At 37.4% G+C, this 22,222-nt stretch overlaps 2 protein-coding genes across 4 annotated transcripts in view; one reads left to right on the plus strand and one right to left on the minus strand.

Annotated features, from left to right (window-relative positions):
- Positions 1 to 1,213, minus strand: part of itfg1 (integrin alpha FG-GAP repeat containing 1) — a 188,001-nt gene extending 186,788 nt beyond the window's left edge. Inside the window, exons 1-3 of the mRNA XM_079664764.1 lie at positions 1,000 to 1,213; positions 635 to 719; positions 311 to 444 (exon numbers count right to left, since the gene is read on the minus strand). Coding sequence (XP_079520890.1) covers positions 311 to 444; positions 635 to 719; positions 1,000 to 1,177 — 397 coding nt within the window. The 5' untranslated portion in view covers positions 1,178 to 1,213. The remainder of the gene's footprint in view (positions 1 to 310; positions 445 to 634; positions 720 to 999) is intronic.
- Positions 1,214 to 1,704: 491 nt separating this feature from the next.
- Positions 1,705 to 22,222, plus strand: part of phkb (phosphorylase kinase, beta) — a 192,431-nt gene continuing 171,913 nt past the window's right edge. For 2 of the 3 annotated variants that reach the window (XM_079664762.1, XM_079664761.1), the window contains exons 1-2: positions 1,705 to 1,814; positions 7,009 to 7,095. In XM_079664762.1, coding sequence (XP_079520888.1) covers positions 1,751 to 1,814; positions 7,009 to 7,095 — 151 coding nt within the window. In that variant the 5' untranslated portion in view covers positions 1,705 to 1,750. Of the gene's footprint in view, positions 1,815 to 5,098; positions 5,193 to 7,008; positions 7,096 to 22,222 lie in introns of all 3 variants that reach the window. The other variant, XM_079664763.1, reaches the window with a different exon arrangement.

Consider the following 22,222-nt stretch of genomic DNA (forward strand, 5'->3'; position numbering starts at 1 on the left):
AACATTTATTGAGTGAATGTACTAAGTACAATTAGAGTCATGTTCTTTTTTCCATGGCGTACATTCTCACCTGTTGCATGAAAGCACAGGTGGAGCTAATTACGTTAACGATGGCCCCACTGTCCAGCAATTAGTGATTTAATTAATCACACCTGTGGCAAGTCTAACTGTTAAATAGTACTCTATTCTAATGTTCTGTTCATTGTCCGACTGATCATTTGTACCCAACAGGAAAGTGAATCCCAGAGTACAAAATAACCATTGGCAGAAAAGTCAGCCTAATCTTTCCTAAGTGTTGGCATCAGTGTACCTAATGTCTGGTTGTTTCCCCAGAAGATGAAAACAGTGGTCTGCTTGGAATCCAGGATCTGAGTTGTAAGCAGGACATCCATCTGAGAGTCTCCATCGTAGTCCCCAGGAACCACACTGGTGATGATGGTATCCCTGAACAGGAAGAGGGTCCATTAAAATGAGAGCAAAATAGCTATTCCCTCTTAAAAGCTAAACAATACCACCCTGACATTTAAGTTATTACGTTAGTATTCAGAGAAAGGTATTTACAACATGATATATTACAAATAAGGTGTAAATGGAACATATTAAAACCAAAATAGTACCGAAAGTGACATATTACCTTGGGAAAATGTCCTTTTTGATGTGAATTTTGGGCTTGAAGTAGGGTATTTTCGAATCAGCCTGGAATATCACCACTTCCGTCTCTGAAAAAGTCAACATGGATACAAATTACAGGCAATCCCATCTCCACTGAAATCATTCATTCGTTGTTTTTAAATATAAAGAAAGTGTTAGCATAAACCACATTTAAGGCACACTGTATAAGAAACCTTAACGGAATAATAGTGGTTAGTTTTACAGTGGTATTAATGTATTTAGACAATTTGCAGTGCATATGAATAAGACATTGTACATCATTTGGCACAATGGTTAATAAGCTAACAAGACAGACATAAAAGTGACGTTACTAGAGCATTCACATACGTGCTCTGATGATGAACATGTCTGTCTGTTTATCCGCGTAAAAATCTCCAAAAGCTGCCACTGTCCCATAGTTTTCGGCAGCAAAAAGGTCGGCCGTTACATCCTGTAGAGCAAATGTATTGTATTGTCCCAGAAAAAGTAACAAACATGCCAAAATATTGCATTTTAATTTCCACATCCTTGTTCGAGGCAGGGGCAGCTCCTCACAACAACACCGACTGTAATACGGCACGTTGTTTTACGGCAGAGTGAAATTGCATTTTAAATTGAATGAATGGCGTGTCAAATTGATAATATTTTTGAATATTTTGATATATGCTGTGCTATCTTTAATTTTCTTATAAAGAGGTGGAAATAATGCACTGTTTTAAGGGTAAATATTACAATTTCACAGCTTCCTTGTTCACGTCAGTGTCGTGCTCAGGTTATTTTTGACAGTTCATAGCATGGGTTCATTGCTCAGTCAAGTTAAAGGGAGTTAGCCAGATCTAAGTCGGAAGTGAAGGGAGTTTAACTTCAGAATAAATACAAATATTTAGCTAACAAGTAAGTTAAGCGAATATATTATAACAGACACATGACATTGATATTTATGAATATGATGTGACACATTTTAACGTAATATATTGTCTAATTAAGACATTATGTCAACTTTTTACATTTCTGTCGTTCGTGAGCCTCATCACCTGTTTTATTTTGAAGGATGGCACCGGAAATCCTTTAACTTTCGAGTGAATTTGACAGTGTAAGCATGGCGAGCCTTGCAGATGTCGGCTGGAAACTCTTGGAATTTAAAGCCCGATCAAAAAGATCAGGTCAGACTTCTTATTTTTGCATGACAGCGTGCAGCTTGACACACCCGTTTGCTTCTGTTGTGCAAGTGCTTTGTGTCAGTCTACTTGTAAATTCACCGTAAACGGGGTTTAAATGGACTTGATCTGGCCATTTAAATTGTCCAATGCAGTGACGGTGCAAGCATGAAAGGTCAGAGGTGTACATGTGAAACACCCAGGAGCTATTTTTAGGAGATTTTTAGCACGTCATCGTTACATCTCCCCCATAGTTAACTGTACTGTGTGTGTTGCATGAGGTGTAAGGCCTGTTGACAGCCTGTGCTATCCTTGCATGGTAGTCAGCCTGGCACTGGAAAAGTAATCCCGTCCAAAAAACAGTGGTGGAACAAGTACTTAGATCGTTTACTGAAGCAGAAGTACTCTGGTAAAAGTACTGTATTCAATTATGTCACTTAAGTTGAATAGTCATATCACCCTAAACCAGTGTTTCTCAAAGTGAGAGACCAGGAGGAAAAATGGTTATGAAAAAATAAAATAAACAATCATAATTAAAAAATATATTGATTCGAAAATAATATGATACAGTACAGTACAAGCACGTCTGGGTCTCTGTGTTTCATTCAAGCTCGGCTCTGTGTGTGTGTGGAACGAGCCATTTGAGAGAGAGAGAGAGAGAGAGAGAGAGAGAGAGAGAGAGAGAGAGAGAGAGAGAGAGAGAGAGAGAGAGAGAGAGAGAGAGAGAGAGAGAGAGAGAGAGAGAGAGAGAGAGAGAGAGAGAGAGAGAGAGAGAGAGAGAGAGAGAGAGAGAGAGAGAGAGTACCGGAGATCATTGTTGTTAGCTTCTGGTGCTAGCGAGCTACGCTAACGGATTTTAGTCCTCTCCTGTCAGACTGAGAGGCTCAGTGAACTAAACTGGACTCTCTGAGTGTTTAGATAGTTAACTTTAGTCTAAGTTATGTCAGTGGGTCTCAAACGGTTTGGTCACGATTAATGTAAACAATTATTTCCGATTCACACATTTATACGATCATTAGGCTATAGTTATAAAAAAATAAGAAAATAAATTAAAAAAACAGGTATGAAATACTATATAACAGTAAAAAAATAACACAGTTTAAAAGGGGAGTGATTAGTAAAATATCCATAAAGAAATAGGAAATCTGTTTACAGTTCTGTTTCAAATGGGTGTTGAGAGATGTATCCATATATCTCTTCATTTTGCTCTCAAAGTGCACCATATTGATGCTTTTAAATTAAATATTTAAAAAACAAATCTTCCCGGGGGAGCATGCCCCCGGACCCCCCTAGAGGATGTGAGGTCCACACACTACCTATAGAAATACCCCTTTACCCCTGCTTACACCTACTGTATATGCCGTGAGCTGATTATCGAGCCTTCATTGTAACAGTCGCGGGTACACTGCGTATTTGCGTGGGGAGTGTTGCAGTAGAGAATTCCACTGTAGCGACCGGTACATTAATGGGAAACCCTAAATGATTGAGCACCCTCTATGAAACGTCAAGCTACACCACAGCAACCCCAAAATAAATCTCTGGCGCCGCCACTGAGCCTGCAACCCCGTTTTGAAGAAATGTGCAGTGCAAAACATTGCAGCCACTAATGCTGTGATAAGACACACTTTTCTGCCAAAAAAGCAGCATTTTCTTTCTTTTCATTTTTTTTGCAGATTGCAAAGTATTATAACTTATTGTTCTAGCAAAGGGATTGGACAATTTTATTTATTTTTTGGAGCACACAGACTTATGGAGCATTGTTTTAGTGATTTTATTTTAAAATTTGAAAGGAATGCTCACATTCATATTGATTTATTTTAATAAAGGTTAACTTGGCCCATTACGTGACTATCTGTGTTGGGGGCACCCGACTTTTTTTTTTCTCCAAAGAGGGGCTCTGACAGAAAAAGTTTGAGAACCACTGCCCTAAACATTGACTTGAAGTACCACAAAAGGAGTTATCATATGCATAATATGCCATTTCAGAATAATACTTTATTCAAATTATTGATGCATTAATGTGTACATTTCTCTAATTTTGCAGCTGTTAAATATTGTTTTTTACTTGTTATAGGCGCACTGCCGGCTTATGATTTTACCCAGGGATTGATAACGTTGAATGTTTATCCAAACTAATGCATCATCATTTATTTGTTGGTTATATTTTGTAATCTGAATCAGCAAAGTGACTAAAGTGATCAAGTAAATGTAAAATAAAGTACAATACTTTCCTTTGAAATGTATTGCAGTAAAAGTTTTAATTAGCATAGAATAAAAACTCACAAGGCCTGCACATTTGTACTAGCGTATTATTACTTGAGTAAATTACAAAGTACTTTCCACCACTGGGTTAAACTGAGCGTTTTTATACAATGCAAGGACAAAAATATAAAAACTCTTGTATATCCCAAAAAATATTTTGTTTTCAAGTGACTCAACTGAGGAAACTTGACTAGTACTTATACTATCATGATTACATCGGTCTTTGGTGTTCTAATTAAAGATTTCACAACATTGTACCTCCATGAATCATGTCATAATCACTACTTTTTGTTTAATAATTCATTAAATGAATTAAAAACATGTATTGAGGTGCTTCCATCATTCCAGTATTCATATCATTCTGATAAAAATGTTGAGTTAATGTTACAGGGAGAATAATCACTCAAGTGCTGTCCTAATTTATCTGTGTAGTTATTGCGGAGGCCGGCTGGGGCAAACGTGCTACAACGGCCCACAACAGTTACATTAGAAATATGGCACAAACTAAGCAAATATAAAAACACTAAAGTACCAAAACACTTGCAAACAAAGAAACGTGACAACACCTGCCCGGCATTTAGGAAACATTCACCAACTTGATGAAACATGCGCAGCACTTTAGTAGACGCTTGCGTATGATTCATCAAGTTGGTGTATGTTTTCTAAATCCTGCCATTTGTTTCAAGTTGGTGAAAATGTTTTTTCATTTGAATGTGTTGTGGTACATTTGTGATTTTATATTTGCTTCGTTTTTCAAAGTGCAGCACGTTTCTCCTAAGGTAATTGTGTTGTACCACTGTAGCGCATTTGCACCTGTTAGCCACTGTAAATCTTCAGAATTTAGTAGTACTGTAGTTTCTCATGACTCTGTGTCTCTCAAGGGTTAAAATAACTTTCATTCCCAGGCAAATTCAACGCATTGTAATTCCTTGCATGTTGTCCATGATCATCATCACAATTCTTTGTTGATTCGTGCTTGTCTTATATCTAACTCTGTGCTACTAACTCCTTCCTGTGAATTGCTGTAGATTTGTGATTTAGCTGAGAGAAACCATTGGCCTTAATTGCACCTTTTGAGAATGGCTGCAAATGCCCGGACACATCGGAAAGTACAAAGACTCGGTAAGTAGTGTCAAAGTCTCTGAGGAACACAATGCAGAGTCAGCAACACACAAGGCAGCAGAGGAGAAGGTTAAAGATTAAAATAAATGATGCTGAAAAAAAAGTTTATGGTATTCTTTTTCTTTTCATTGTCTGGTATAGTTTTATTAGTTCAGCCTCTATATGACTTTGTGCAATACCTTATTTACCTAAATTATATATATTTTTCAAACATGCATATCATAATGTGTGTATGTAGTTCTTTCACAGTAAGACTGTTGTACTTTAACCAAAAAAAATGTAATTGGATAACTCACAGGAAAGATATTATTATTTGTCCCTGCCTTCCTGCTTCAAACAACTTTGTTTGTCTTGTAACTTAACTGTATATAAAGTATTTATATTGAATTAGTTGCATTAAAATTAAAATAAATAAAAGTATACCAAGAAAACATTTTTGTTTTGACCAGATATGGGAAAGTTATTGGACTGTAGGTAAAAAAAAACCAGTTTAAACAAAAAAACATATACAAAATGTATGCAAAGTATTACTCTTTGTAATGCATTAAACATTTTAAATTTTCTTTTCGAAACTAATTTTTTTAATTTTAAAAATGGAGTTCTTTGACTGATATGAATTTGTTCTGATCTTTGTTTTAGTAAACACAAATACATTAGATATTGGCTTATTTTAGGTTTAAAAGTCATATTTCGTTGAAGTTGGCAAATGTATTTTGATACAGTATTCCATATTGGTAACTTTATTTACTGATATGACCTAACCAGCCATGTGGAGGGTAATTCTATTTTAATCTTAAGAAAACACAAGTCATTCACACGCTCGATTTCTCTTTTGCTGTTGGCAAATTTGATGTGGTGTTACATTACACATAATTTGTGTCTTATGTTGGTTTAGCAATATAATAATCTTCTTGTTCCTCCACAGTAAACATGACAGACCCAGAAGTGACACCATAACATTTACATTATTAATGAAGTCATAAAGCACACTGCATGGATTACAGTGTAAAAGGTCTGCATCACTGAAGTCCATCTAGGATTGTTTCAAACTACATTACCAACACTACATACATTTGTCTGATCTTTTGTTAGAAATTACAATTGGAATTATTGGACTGCCTCTATGCTCTTTTAAAGTGTTATCTTTAAAAGGAGATGGATTGGCTTTGTCCCCAGCAACTTTTAAGCTGATACAATTATGCTAATTTCAGCTCGAATGTGAATATTTCAGTACCTGTGGTATTGACCCAAGGTCGAACCCATTAAAATGCAAATCTCAGCAGAGGGAAAAGTGTCTGAAAATAGAGAAAGTCTAACAGATGGGGGTTTCCCTCAAACTCCTGCTCTCTCTCAGCTCAGAGCAGAATGTTAGGTGATATATGGTGGAAAACCACAAACATTAACATTTGAATCTTGTGCTCCGGGCCTGCAAATTGTTTTGTTTGTCGAGTTATTTGTAATGCATTGTGTTGCAGTGGAAGAAAGACTTTCTTGATGGCATGTGTGCATTGTTTTATTTCTTTTTTTCTCTGCTTCTTATTTTCTCTTAAACCAATTGAAAATAAGAGCATTTTATAAAACAATTAGCTATAGAAATTACATTTAATGAGAAATCGTCTACCTCCTATTTTGATTTTCCTGCAGTTTAGTCATTAAGGAATGTTGTTGGTGAACATCGGGAAGATAAATGATTACGACTCATTCGTAATGTTTACTTTGAGGATAAATGCGACAGAATAGGCATACATTTTAAAATATATGCTAGGTCAATATTTAAAGAGTTAAATGTGTGTGTAACAGATGTGTCCTTCCTCAGGTTCCATCTATGAACCCCTTAAGCTGTCCTTTCTGCAGCATACGGATGAGCCCCTATGGGAGAAGCTGGACCGCTACTACAATGCTGGTATGTACACATATTTACTTTAAAACATAGTATGAGGCAGGCATCAGATTAATTGGTCAATGCAATTTCAGAAACTTGTAAAAAATGTCCATCCCAGTTTCTCAAAATCCAAAGTCTTTAAATGTCTTGTTGTGTTAGTCGGAAACCCAAAGATATTGACTTTAAAGGGGATCTATTATATGCTCACTTTCAGGTCCATATGTGTACTTTGTGCCTCAACTGTGACATGTCTCCATGCTTTGGTGTGCCCTTTATTTTTCTCATACTGCCTGTGTTGCAGCACCTCTTTTCAGCCTCTGTCTGAAACCAGAGCCCAGTCTGCTCTGATTGGTTAGCTGGCCGGCTCTGTTTTGATTGATCAACCGCTTAAAGATGTCCTGCCACTAAGACTATCTTGCACAATGTGTTGGAGAACTAGCCAATAGAAATGCGAGAGTTACATCGTTATGTCACTTTGTTACCAAAGTAAACAAAGGGTGACAGAGGCATTGTGGGGGATCGGTGGGAGAGAAACTCCCTCTCATGGGAACTTTGGGATCTTAAGATTTGCAGACCATTTACAGGCACAAAAACCAACATGTATGTCGCGTTTTTTTATGAGAAATTACTTGAAAGATTAAAGATTATCCAAGAAGTTAATGATTATTTTTCCATTCATCGACTTAATGTACAGCTCTAATACATTTCAATGCATTATTGAACAAATGAAACAGAAGTTATCCTAAGTGCACTGTGATTGCACACACAGGTTGTTGCTGATACCGTGTCCCAGGAATAAATCATTTTTATCTCTTAAAACATTAAAGCCCACTAACAACAATGGCCCTACTGTTGAGCTAATGCATCAAAGCTAGCAGTTGTTTTGTCATTGCCAATATGCTCAAATTGCAGCCTTGGGTATAGTGATTACATCTTGCAGACTGACATTATTGTTTAGAAATAAATTGTTCTCAGCTAGCAAGATAAAAGCAACACAGGGGTTGCTGAGTGTAACAGGAGCAGAAAACATTCACCCAGCATACACTGACCTGAATTTAATTCAATGCAGAGTGCTCTGACTTGGTTTGACACTGCACTGAACTCAGCTGATAGTGTTTGCTAGTGGGAGGTAGGTGTAGAATCATGTGGGAGTTACTGCACGAGATAGTCTTACTGTTTTGCCAACGTTTTTGAATGATGATATGATGGTAAAGACCAGATATTGATTAAGAAGATCCCATCACTGTTTTATTACTTCTCAAACATATTAGCAATATCAAACAAAAATAGTGTAAAGTCGCCCACATTTTCCCAGGCACATTTTTGCAGACTTATACATCAGCTTGTTCAGAAGAACCAGGAGGAGATTTTTCTTTGAAGACATTTTACTTTGTGGCTATGACTGATACTGTGGCAGGATCAGTCAAAAACAAAAGGGATGATGATAGATCACTGGAAAACCGTTGCTTTTTCTCAGTTAGGACCCTTTTCTTATAACACTGCCATGTGGTTTACTTTGAACACTTGCACAGTGGGAATTTGACCACATAGCATTGTCTCAAATCCCACATGGCTGCTGTTCTCTCACTGGAAGTGACCATCGCCAGTGTTAGCTCGCTATCAACAGGGCTCAAAAAGGTTCAAAAGGGATGCTAATTGGTCTCATCCTCCTAGTCCGGTATATATATGGCTTTACATTAATATAAGAATTTGACTTGTTGGCTAAACCAAGACCTGGCGTTTTCTGAAATGCTGTAGTGTTTCCTGAAATGCTGTAGTATTTTGTGAAATGCTGTAGTGTTTCCTGAAATGCTGTAGTATTTTGTGAAATGCTGTAGTGTTTCCTGAAATGCTGTAGTATTTTGTGAAATGCTGTTGTGTTTCCTGAAATGCTGTAGTGTTTCCTGAAATGCTGTAGTATTTTGTGAAATGCTGTAGTGTTTCCTGAAATGCTGTAGTATTTTGTGAAATGCTGTAGTGTTTTGTGAAATGCTATGGTGTTTCCTGAAATGCTGTAGTATTTTGTGAAATGCTGTAGTGTTTCCTGAAATGCTGTAGTGTTTTCTGAAATGCTGTAGTGTTTCCTGAAATGCTGTAGTGTTTCCTGAAATGCTGTAGTGTTTTGTGAAATGCTGTGGTGTTTTGTGAAATGCTGTAGTGTTTCCTGAAATGCTGTAGTGTTTCCTGAAATGCTGTAGTGTTTCCTGAAATGCTGTAGTGTTTTGTGAAATGCTGTGGTGTTTTGTGAAATGCTGTAGTGTTTCCTGAAATGCTGTAGTGTTTTCTGAAATGCTGTAGTGTTTCCTGAAATGCTGTAGTGTTTCCTGAAATGCTGTAGTGTTTTGTGAAATGCTGTAGTGTTTTGTGAAATGCTGTAGTGTTTCCTGAAATGCTGTAGTGTTTTGTGAAATGCTGTAGTGTTTTGTGAAATGCTGTAGTGTTTCCTGAAATGCTGTAGTGTTTTGTGAAATGCTGTAGTGTTTCCTGAAATGCTGTAGTGTTTTGTGAAATGCTGTAGTGTTTTGTGAAATGCTGTAGTGTTTGTTGAAATGCTGTAGTGTTTCCTGAAATGCTGTTTTGACTTGCACTTCAGGGCCACCGTACAAAAGCCTGTGCCAAAATAAACTTACTCCAAATGTTTAAATGTTAGCTGTCGATTTAGCTGCTGCAAATCAAATACTTTATTTTGAAAATTGTATTGCTCTTTTTAAGAATACAATTTAAAGAAAAAAAAGCATAAGCATAAGAAGCTAAAGTAGGAATGTGCATTGAAAATCTAAAGTAAAAACACATATATATATATATGAAATTAAGTAAAGGGTACACCCTTGATCCTCCTTAGCAATGGTCATGTTATTCTTGGCAGCTGTGTGTTAGCGAGTATTTATAACCTCCTAAATGTCCAAATTGACCAATCGGAATTGAGTATTCAACTAGGCCATCTAATAAAGTAAAATATTGAATAAATGATTAGTATTAAAAATATATTAGAGATTGCATAGTTTATAAAGGTTTGGCATGGTGTGCTAACATACCTAATACAAATTGTCATGTTTAGTTAACGATAGACCTCTCTCGTGTCAGAGGTTTTGACTTGTCGTTTCATAAAAGCACAGGTGCAACTAATAGCATTAATGATGGTTTCGTTCCTCTTTAGGTGTGCCAGTAAATAATGGCAGTGAGCCAGCACAGTACATTATAAAGGCCCTGTCACTGCAACAGCTAAACTGAAGGCTGCCGTTTCAATCGTATCAGCTACACCTGTGTTTGACATGTCACAATGTCTGCTCAGAGAAAGGTCTGTGACTGTGTCCACACCGGATAAAGCTTCAATGAAAGGAGAAGTGGTCAGAGGGAAAGAAGAAGTAATGAGACAAGTGAAACAACACTAATAACTGTAGTAGTCATTATTTAAAAGTTGTAGTTGTTGGTGAAAGGAATAGGGAGATTTATTATTACATTTTATATTTTAATTGTATTGAAGTGGTCAGAAGCCTTCGTTTGCTAGCAGGTACACTGAGGTTACTGTTGTTTCGGGCAAAAAAGAAAGCAGTTTTCCAGAAACCTAGAGAAACAAAAAGGTGTTAAATAAAAAAAGCCATAACAAAAAAGAAGTATACAACTATACAGAGCTTATGAAGACAAAACATTGCAGAGTAAAGTGACAGTGGTGTTTATAAAGTGGCAGTAGAGTAGACTAATATAAAATTGTAGAAGTCATAGCCACTGATTATATGATTAAGTTATTGTGCTTTGTATAGTTATAGAGATGTCAAAGAAATATATCGCACTATAAATACAAAATAATATAACATAATATAGTATTATCTGGTTAATTATGATGTAGTATGACATGTAGTAGAATATATATATATATATATATATAATTAGAATAAGTTATTTGTCTTTCTGGTTTCGTGACAGTTTCTCTTTTATAGAATGAAATAAATAATGAAATAGTATGTATAGAAATGTTGGAAGGTAAAGTAAGAGTGCCATAAAAATGTTAAATAAAAAAACATGTTTTTATTAGAAGTTAGCATACTCGTCGTATCTCTTTTATTGATCTCGGCCTTATGATGACAAACAATGTTTACCTTCCTTTATTTTTTCCAAGTAAAATCAATACAGGTAGAGGCAGATAGCAGCAGTCACTTGTTCTCAGTTCTGCAGCAGGACCATGTGTAGCATCTGGCTGTGTGTGGCTGTTGAATTCTGGGAACACGGCACAGGATGCTGTCCCCGAGGATCAGTGATCAGTGATTGTGCAACTGTGAACACACGATTGGATTTTCTCAGTTGCTCCAGTTGAAGTCCAAAACCGCAGGAAGATCTGAACTGGGTCAGGGTTAGGGTTTAACATTTCTGCTATGGCGCACTGTAAAAAAAACTGAAATACACGATCACTTTTCTTCCTGGCTCATTTAAATGATGATAGAACAAAAGAAGAGGCATGGCCTTCTTCTTGAACTAGGAGCTTTTTTAAGATGACCTATATCGTATTTTCTCCAGAAGATATTTCACAGAGTTGCACCTTAAAGGTTGTTCAAACTAGGCTAAAGGGACCGTCAGCATTTTGCACCAAAGGTAAACTAAACACAAGACAAGACGCTTGAGGATTCTTCAGATTGATCGATCACATTGTGTGTTCGCTTTGCGGTAATAGAGCAGCATGTCCCAGCGTTTTTCAACTGGGGATAGTCGAGGTAAATGCCTCAGACAGTCACAGTCCAGTCGTGATGTTAAAGAACATCACCGCTGCTCTGTTCGACAAGTCATTAGTTAAATCCAAATTAGATCAGGTCATTCAAAAAGAGCTGAGAGCTACAAAACGTGAAGAAGTAGGATTGCAGGTAATTGCACAGACATTGCACAGGGTTTTTTATAAGAAATCTCACCTGAATAATTTCTTTAAAGAACAGCAAAATTAGGTTTATATCCGGGTTTCCTTACTTTGCAGCAAACGTATAACAAATCATTTAGTTACTTTGAATTCATAGGAAAACAAAGAAAACACATAGTGATTTCTGGTTGTTTTTTAGCCTACTTCTAAGTTAAACAAATTATTCAGAGAAGAAATGCTGACCTCCCATTATAATAATGATGTGGGAAATGATTTCTTGATAGTTATCAACCATATAACATTCCTCATGCTTACCTGCTGGTAGTCTGAATCCTGATCTGCAAAGTTCTTTGAGCTCAGCTCAACTCTCTTTGTCATCTTTTTGTTCTGTAAAGCATAGTAGCCAACTGTTAGCAGCCCAAATGAACTTCACATTTATAAAATATGCATTCCATTTCAACCGAATTGAACATTATAAGTTGTCATCTTGTTACAAAAAAGAATAATGCATGAAGGGATGTTTTATTTACAGTGCATGCTCTTCGTCGTTAATAATTTTCACTACTTAAAATGACACAGAGCCCTCAAGGGAAACAGAGTTTGGATGACACGCACCCGATTGGGCATATGGCTAACCCAGCTGTGGAGTAGTAATGCGTCGTGTGTGGAAGGTTATGTTCCGGGCTGGATGCATCATTTTCTCACATGAACACTCTCCTGGCAGATATGACACAGCCCATTGGTCTGCTCTGATGAAGGCAGGGCAGGCTGTAAGTGCACGTGTATGTGTGCAAACTCCTATGAGTGTGTTTTATGCCGTCAGTTTATTGTGTATGGGTATCCATTAGGCTGCATGTGAATGTGCGTTTGGAAATTAAAAGACAGAAGACAATACACAGAGCTTAGTGTGCAACAGGTGTAGCTCTCAGTTGGAACTGATTTGCTGCTACCAGCGAGCGCAGCGTAGCCTCCAGCATCAGCTGTGTGGAAACCCCATAGATTTACAGAGAAAAAAAGCATCCGCCAGATTGCAATATGTCGAGAACGTAGCGTAGAACATTGGGCTTGTTTAATTGTTGTGTGGCGGCTGCAAGCGCTTGTTCAATCCTAGCGAGGGAACAAAGCCAACATTGTTATCGCGTGAACCCAGGCCTGCCTGCCAAACCAATATACCTGCTTTCTGTTAGTTTCAGGGAGAAAAGAGGTGGATATGGGTGAGGCATGGGGTGACAATGACAAATCAAACCAGTTCCATTTTTCCTCCTTTCTCTTTCTCTGTTGTATAACCGCCCCTAGCAGCATTAAGCGGCGATGCTGTTGTGATAAGGATGTCCTTTATCAAGAAAAGAGTGAAAGTTTAACTCCATCCCTCTCCTTTTCTCCCCTCTTCTTTCATTCCCCAACCTCTCTATGGTTTCTTATTTATGTGGCAATGTGGCCACACTCCATTGACTCCTTCCTGATAATACTGGAGGCAGAAGGCGCTATCGCTCTGCCGTCTGGCTCACACCGATTAAGGAATGAAGAAAACACTTTTTTTATACTTTTCTAGTCATTATTATAAGCTTTTTTGCAAAACATAAGGTTGCCTAAGCTGTTTTTTTCTTCACTTTGTTTTTAATTTGTTTCAATTCCCCACACTCTTTTGCAATATTTAGCCATTTAAATCAGTCCTTTTTGTTCAAGTGTCTTATGTTTGGGGTTCTCTGTATCTCAATACATTATATTTGCAGGTAGCCTGTAATCATAAGAGAATGAAGGAAGAGTATAAAGGTTGCCTTGATTGTTTTAATAAGAGTAATCTAACTGTGAATAACAAAACAGACCTTGTTCTTGACATATTGATTAAATAGTTATGGATTTTGTTTAAGAAGCGAACGAATAACAATACAAACTGTGATGAAAAGCAACATTTCTGACACTGAAGTAAAGGAGACAATCAGTTAATTTAAAATGTGAGATTTATATGTAATCATACTAAAATGACATTTGTTTTGAGATTTGCTTTTTTTTGTGGAACGGCTTTAGTCACATTTTCATTTGACAAATATGCAAATATTAAATACTCAAAATAATAACTTGTGAACAGTGTGATACATTTTACATTTGTATAACTGCTGAAAATGTGCTGTATTTATATGGAGGTTATTCCCTATCTTTATTCAAGAGCGTGTTGTTTCAAGTTGAGAGCATCATTTATTGATTTCACATTCAGATTTTGTATTTCTTTCAGTCAAACCCTGTCAAAATGTATTTCTTTTTGTCTTAGTTATTTCATTGTTTAGGAATGAGGATATGTAATTTTTCTTCATGTAATTTTTAATTTAGGATCATATGTTTCCCTCACTAAGTATAGGTACAGTTCATGTTACACAATTTATTGTGCATTTCTTTGAAGCAAATGTAGTGAGGGCAACATACGATCTTAAATAAAAAAATGACTTTACTTCTTTTATTATATTTCCCCATTCCTAAACAATGAAATCACTAAGAAAAGAAGAAACACATTTTGTTGTCAGTTGCCTAGCAACAGTGTTCACGAAATGTACAACACTTGAAAGCCAGTTATTATCATAGATGTGCCGCAAATATGACTACCAAATGAATTTGCAGGAAGTAAAGCTAACGTTAATAGTACCATTAAAATAAAAAGTTGTAAATAAAGCAAGGGAAGTAAGCTACATTTAATAAAGCCGTGGAGGGAGTTTATAAACCTGGTTAAAGAGTCCCATACGGGACGCTTTAATAAGTAAAGCGAACGCGCCAGCAAGACGACACTTCACCTGGCCTCCTATTGGTTGAGGGATTTTGAAATGGTTTTAGCAAAGAAAAAATCTAAGAGCAGAGCAGAAATCTGAGAGCAGACATTTGACGAGCGCACAGAAGCAGCCTGAGTGCGAGGGGAAGGTTTTAAACTGGAACACAGGAAATCTGTGCAAGCAGCAATATATCTGAGTGCAAGCGTACAGTTTGAGCAGAATCAAATCTAAATGCAAGGACAGGGTTTGACTGAAAGAAATACAAAATCTGAACGCCAAATCAATCAATTATGCTCTCAAATTCAAAGAACACACTCTTGAATAAAGATAGGGAATAACCTACATATATTTAAAGTACATCTAACAAGGTTAAATCAATGGACTGTAAAATAAATGTGTTTTCTTGAAAAAGAAAAAGCCAATCAATTATGTTTAGCATATTACATCTCTTCTTGATTGTTAATCCCAAATATGTGCACTGAAGTACTCAACACTCAAATAAATTGCTAAGCATTTTGCAACCCCCCAAAAAAAACTAAAATTATACATGTTTAGTTTTAGAGGGAGTAAGGTATTGTAACTATTTGTATTTGACATACTAGGCTAAGCTAGCTAGGCTTCTCATCCAACTCTCAGAAAGAGAACTATTACTTTATTGAGTCAAGCTTTCTTTGCTGATGCTAGTCCGTCAGCATTTTTGTTGTCGTGTTTTTATGGACACTGCATTTTTCTTTCATTTAATTTTACCTCATGTCACAGATGTCATATTGCAGGCAAAATTATGACAGGGTCAGCAGAACTGAAGTTGTTGTTGAGACTTCCACGCACAAAGAACTCACAGTTAGTGTATTTTCTCCTGTAGCATCTGCAGTGGTACTGTACAGATATTATCGTACACTATCTATCTTTCATCTCTTTATTTATTTCCCTTTTCAATCTATCTCTCTGTATTTTTTCTCTTTCTCATCATCTTTTCTCATTTTCTGCACCCTGTCGCTGCAGTGAAATGGCCCGTTGTAAAAGAGCAGACTGTGTGCGCCTGAGACATTAGCTGCTGATTTAGTGGGACATTAGCTTGATGGATGGCTTGGCAGGAAACTCCCAACAACAGTTGATTTGCATCCAGAGAAACTTGCAGCGTGAGGCTGAACAGCACTCTCATCGTTTATGCTCTGCGTCTAATGATGACTTCTGCAGAACTGCAGAAGATGATGAAACTTTGAGTCCTTTACAATTCTAAATTAAATGAGAGCTCCACAACTCATTTCATCCTGGGCTCATCTGTAAAATACATTTGACATAAATGTATCTATAAAGATAGAAAGAGAAGATTTACCATATTGTACTTAAAAAAGCAGAGAAATAGATTCATGAGAAAAGGAAACATATTTCAGAGGACGACAGCTTATTTTGAGATGCTTATAATGCTGTCAAGTTTTACATCAACACAAATATATTTCGCTTAAACCTCAGTTAACTTGTAAGAAAATGTTGGTCTAGAGAAGATATATTGTTGCATGAATTGCACTAACAACTATAACAATGGCTGTTCTTTGGGAGACCTACAAACAATGGCTTACTTATTTGACTTTTTGACAACTTATTTTAAGACGAATTGTATGTTATCATTCCCTTTTTTTAATAGCTGTCACCCCATGATAACCTATGTTTGCAAAGTGTTTGCCAATTATCATGGTTCTTAAATCTTTTTTTAAGAACCATGCAATTGCCATAAACTGACAGATCATTAAATATTTATAATCCTAGAGAATTGAAGTGAAACCTTTGATGAGCATAACATACACTTGATAAAAATAAGATACTGTACTTTAATGACAGCTGTATCTTTCTAGAACAGTTCATAGATTTGTCAATGACCAGCTATTTCCAGAAACATCAGCTATCAGCTATTTCTTGTTGAGTGTAATCAACAATACATCTTACAGCCTGTCAGATGCTACAGTACATCTACGCCTAATAGAGTGGAGCAGGAATTGCATGTTTTTGTAGGACTAGTTTTGTATGGATCCCAAGGGGTCCCTGGACTAAAAGCAATGGGATTGTTCCATTTGATCTTGGATTATAGCTGAAAATTAGCACTGTGGCAAACAAAGGGTTAGGATACCTACACGTTTTGTTCAGCAGGATCCTTTCCACGCATAAACACCACTTTTTATTGTTGAAGCATCAATGCAATTGCCAGAAGTAAAAAGCTAATGTCAAGCTATAAACAAACTACATTAAGGTTGCATGACTTTACTTCACCACTGCTAGGCTAAAGGCGGCTAATGTTTGGCGCGATGATGTTTAGTAGTCTCATTTATTCACTTCTTATCCACAGTTTTTTAGACACATAGTTTCTTTGGACTTTCACCAACGGGTTGTCTAGGGCATCTACCAAAAAACTCATACAAAAAACCATGGACTTGAAATACTAAATAATTTCAAGGTTTTGGGACTTATTCCTGCATAGCTAGATGTAGCCGTATTGAAGATTAACCTGTGCCCAAAGATGAATGTGTTCAGTGTGTTCGGTGTGTCTGCGTGCGTGTTTACACTTAATTTACTTTGTCCTTACAAGGGCACAAGCGTGCATGGGCCAGTTTGCAGTCAGGGTTAACCTTTACAAGCTTGGCATTCACTTTAATAAGTTTAGGGTAACATATACAAGACCTGAGACTAGTCATCAGTCTTTTCACATGTCCATGCATGTAAGTGTGCACTTAATCAATGTGATACATAGAGGTGGAGTTGCTGACAGGTTTATTAATATTCCACTTAATTCACCCCATCAACCTCTGTATCTCATCACTAACTACACTGTCACCTTCAATTGACACATACACAATACAAACATAAACATGCACATACACACATACCTGTATATTGTGTCTATTCAGATAGAGTGACATTCCCGCCCCCGTCGTTCCCCCAGTGCTTATTACTTCCACTCCTTTCACTCACATACCTCCTCTTTTTTCCCATCCCCTCTATCTCTCTTTCCCTCATCTCTGTCTCTTCCATCGTCCCTCTCCATCAGTCTCTTCCTCTCCATCTCTCCTTAGCTCTGTAACAAACGACAGTGCAGAATGGATGTCCCCGTCATTTGCACCGGCATAATGTTCTGATGAAAAATGAAGTGATCCCTCCAGACAGATTACTCCTCGGTGAGGGGACCTCTGCAGGAAAGGAGAATGTGCGTGTGTGTTTGAAACAGATAGATTACTTTCCCTGAGGCTGTTCTGTTTGAATATGTAATATTTCAGCATATATTATTGGAGGCCTCCATTCTGTTCGTATTAAGAGCGTCCATCCGTTGTTCTGTCCTCTGTAGCTAATGCCTAGAGTGAACTTTGTGGAACTTTAACCATCTTAGTGCTCATTGCTCATCCATTTAGTGCAGCCAGACATTCACAGCCACAACCCCAGGCGGAAAAAACGTCTCCCTTATTCCAAAAGAAATGATCATGGTCATTACTTGCTGTAGAGCTTCCCTGCCCAGCCATTAACACTAAAATAATGAATAGAACAGAACCTGATTCTGGCACTGTAAAGCAGGGATTCAAATGTTTTTTGATGTTGAACCTACGCCAACCTACTAAGCATTTATCCAGTGGTATTCAGGTCTCAAGATGTGTGGAAAACTGGTTCCACCCCAGTTGTTCAGATGCTTGGCTGAACTTGCTTATCAATGTCTTCAATGGCTACATAGGAACTGCCTCATATTTCAATATAATCGTTTGTGTGACCCAACCAACATGACTAATAGTCTTTTTAATTACAAATTACCTAATTAAAACTGTGCCGTTTCTTATTGAAAATGGCTAAAAGTTGTGGTGGTTTACAATATTTGTAATTATTATAACATATCATTCAGTTGCCACTGTTCGAAGCAACTTACAATAAGCGCAATCAACCAAACATAAACAACTTCGGAACAGCAAGACTCCTGCAGGTACATTAGCTTCCAATAAGGCAATCCATTAAAAGTGCTTCTGCATCGGTTTCAAATTATCCAAACCTCTCTAACTAATTTTGCCCAAGTGCAATCATATTCAGTCTGGTGTACTTTAAAGATGTGTAGATTTTCTGCTATCCTGATGTTATCAATGTTTCTCGATTCTATGAACATTTATAAAAAACTAGCCAGTTGTTGGAACTGTGATTCTGACACATTCAAACACTAACAAACCAAATCAAAACCCTACCAAGACTAAGATTTGACAGCTACGATAGCAGCTTTGTGAGATAAAGCTTGTTTCTGTGTTTGTGGTAGGGAATAGAACTAATCTGACAATTTGTTTACACATCCTACAACCAAGACAAACTAATGATTCCAACATAATTAGGGATAGAAATCTGATAACTGACATACTGCATTGCATGTACAGTATATGAGCTTTTACAGTACCCAGGTTACATTACATTACATGTCACTTGTTAGACACTTTTATCCAAAGCGACTTACATACCGAGGAGCAATTTCGGGTGAAGTGTGGACACAACGACATGCTGACTGCAGTGGGGTTTGAACCTGTGGTCCCTTGATCCGAACAGCAACGCACAACCCTCTGCACCACACTTCTCCCCTATACTGCATGTCAACATGTTCTCTAATTACCAACCTAGCGTGGTTATTTAAGTGCATGTAATATATACACATCTTAAGTCAAGTATTGGTATTTTTTCAAAAAACTAACCATTGGTATTTTAAAGGTCCCCTATTATACTGTTTTTCATCAATATATTATAGGTCTCAGATATATCCAAAACATGTCTCTGAAGTGTTTGTTTGAAATACCAAACAGATCATGCATTGCAGCATCCCATAATCCCCTCTGTTTCAGCCCTGTTTCAAAAGTGCTGATACTCTGTCTGTTACTTTAGATGAAAATAAGGAGCCCCTCCCCACGTCCTCTGAGAGATATTTGGTTAAAAAGAACACAATGGTGCTCTAGGAGGAGATTCAGGTGTTAAGGGGGGGAGGTGGTCATCCGAACTCTACAGCTAACTCAGAATGCTGCAGCCCGACTGCTCTTCAACCTCCCCAAGTTCTCCCACGCTACACCTCTCCTTCGCTCCCTTCACTGGCTGGCAGTGGCTGCCAGAATACGCTTCAAGACACTGGTACTGGCTGAGCTGGGAGGGGATCAGCCCCTTCCTACATCCATGCCTTTGTTAAACCATACACTCTAGCATGTGCACTTTGCTCGGCGTCAAGAGGGACCCAGGTACCCCTCAAAAACACGCCAGTTTGCTTTCCTTGCTCCTCAATGGTGGTATCTCCCCATTGAGATCAGGACTGCAGGAACTCTACATATCATCTGTCGCAGATGGAAAACGCATCTGTTTCGATTGTACCTAGGGAATTAAATCATTGCATTTTTTTTTAATGTAGGCTTTGCATCTGATTCAGCAGACCTTACAATGTTAAGGCTTGCTTGAAGTGAATATATCTACACTTTCCTTGTTGTTCAGAGTTTGAATCTTTATGGTTTTTGCACTTATTGTAAGTGGGTTTGGATAAAAGCGTCAGCCAAATGTAATGTAATGTAAGCAATATGCTGGGCTCAGAGTTCATTTTTGAGGAAACAAATTAAGAAGTTCTCTTGGTTCATTTTCTTCATTCTCTTGGTTCATTTCTTCATTCTGATGCTGTGCAGAAAAGTGGAAACACTAGAGGCCATGGAGAGTTGCATTTTGTAACTGTTTAATAAGTGTTAGTATAGTAAAGTCTCTCAGAGTGAGACCAGAGGTTGAGGTCAGACGTATCGTAGAACACAATTGGTGCTGGAATTGAGCCAGTTTGCTCAGTTCCTTCAGCGGAGTAGAATTTCACATCAATCCTCCTTCTCTTGTTGAAAACCTTAAAGGCCAGGGGCCATATTCATAAAGTTTTGCTTGTGCAAACATGTATTCCTTGTGAGAATATTCTCACAAAATACTGAATTCAGGGAAATGGTTTATGGTAGATTAACATGTAGAAATGTATGAAAGCAAATAAATACAATAACATCAGCATGTGAATATGTTTATGGCTTAAACTGAATGACATAAAACAGAACTACATCTTAACTTAATTAAGATACAATTCTACAATTAGACCAATTAATTTCATCCTAGGCCTATAATCACATACTGTAAGTGTGCATTTGTCTCTGTTTTTTGCCGATCAATTACACTTTTTTAATAGAATAGCTAGCAACAGGGTCAACAACGCCTCATCAATAAGGTCAATGTTTCTGTCCTGACTTTGCTGAGAGTTGCTAGAGAGAGTTTCTGAGAGTTTTCTCTGAATGTTTCTAGATATCTCTCCTGATCACACTCCATTGAATTCAATCCTAAAAACCCTAATGGCAAAATGGAAATGTCTCTATCTCTTCATGTTAGTCTAGATCGTGTTTGAAACAGCTGGTGAAGTATGTGCACATAACACGCAAGTCAACTTGCACAACTCCATGCCTATCATGTGAATGCCTTGCACAACATTCACATACTGTGTATACAGTACATTGGCTGTTGTTAGCTAATGCAGCACTATTTTAATATTCTGGACGAGCAAAAAAATAAATAAATTGTGCTCTTAGTCCAAAATGATATCATTCAAGGAATTTTGTATCCCAAATGCTATTCATGTGATCAAAGAAATAAAGAAAAACGTGATGATTTTCTTATCTATTCATGGTTTCGTTTTTAGATTTTCCTCGGTGAGCCAAGAAAAAAGAATTTTCCTGCATTGACTTTTGATGGTATTATTCTGCTGCTGTCATTCACACTTCACACATCACCACTCACACTTCTCATCTTGAAAAGGCATCCATCTGTTATCACACTCTTACAGTGTGAACTGTACATGCCTCCACTACACAAACCAAGCTTTTCTCATAATCACTTTATTACATGAATGTTAACCTAATTTTACAACTTGGCCCAACATTTTCTAAATCAAATTGAACATAATTTAATGTAATTTTTTGGAGTGTGAATAAGCATGAAAGGATGAAGCAGGGGCAAGATCTGCACAGCTGGAGGAAGTGCACAGGCCCAGGAGGAAGGTGTAACCCAGCTTGAGGAGCTGGATAAAAGTTAGATTCCCACACTTCACAAATGCATTCTAGCCTGGGCAAAAACAAAGTAGAAAAGATAGATGCTGGTGGTCAATTACAGTGTCCTCTCTGACCCTGGGACCGCCTCTTGTCCAGCTGACTGTGCAAAGCTGAAGGACACTTGCTCTAAGCATCTGTTCTTTAACATCTGAAAATTGATGAAAAATGCATTTGGTACTTACAGTATGTGTGATGGGAGCAATGTGGCTTCAGAGCAGTACCTGTGTAGGAGTGAAAACAGACTAGAGAAGGTCATTCAAAGTGTGTGGGAGCATCAAGGTACTTGTATATGCTCTCAAAAACTGCATTCTCAGTGTAAGTTGAGTAATGATGTGAATGCAAATTGTGTTTTGGACACAAAGCTGCACTGGCTGCATACATGGTCATTTATTTATTATTTTGTGAAATGCTAATGAAGCATTACTACCTAGCCAGCTTCC

This window comes from Notothenia rossii (assembly GCF_949606895.1).
Source record: "Notothenia rossii genome assembly, chromosome: 2".
Taxonomy (NCBI): Eukaryota; Metazoa; Chordata; class Actinopteri; order Perciformes; family Nototheniidae; genus Notothenia; species Notothenia rossii.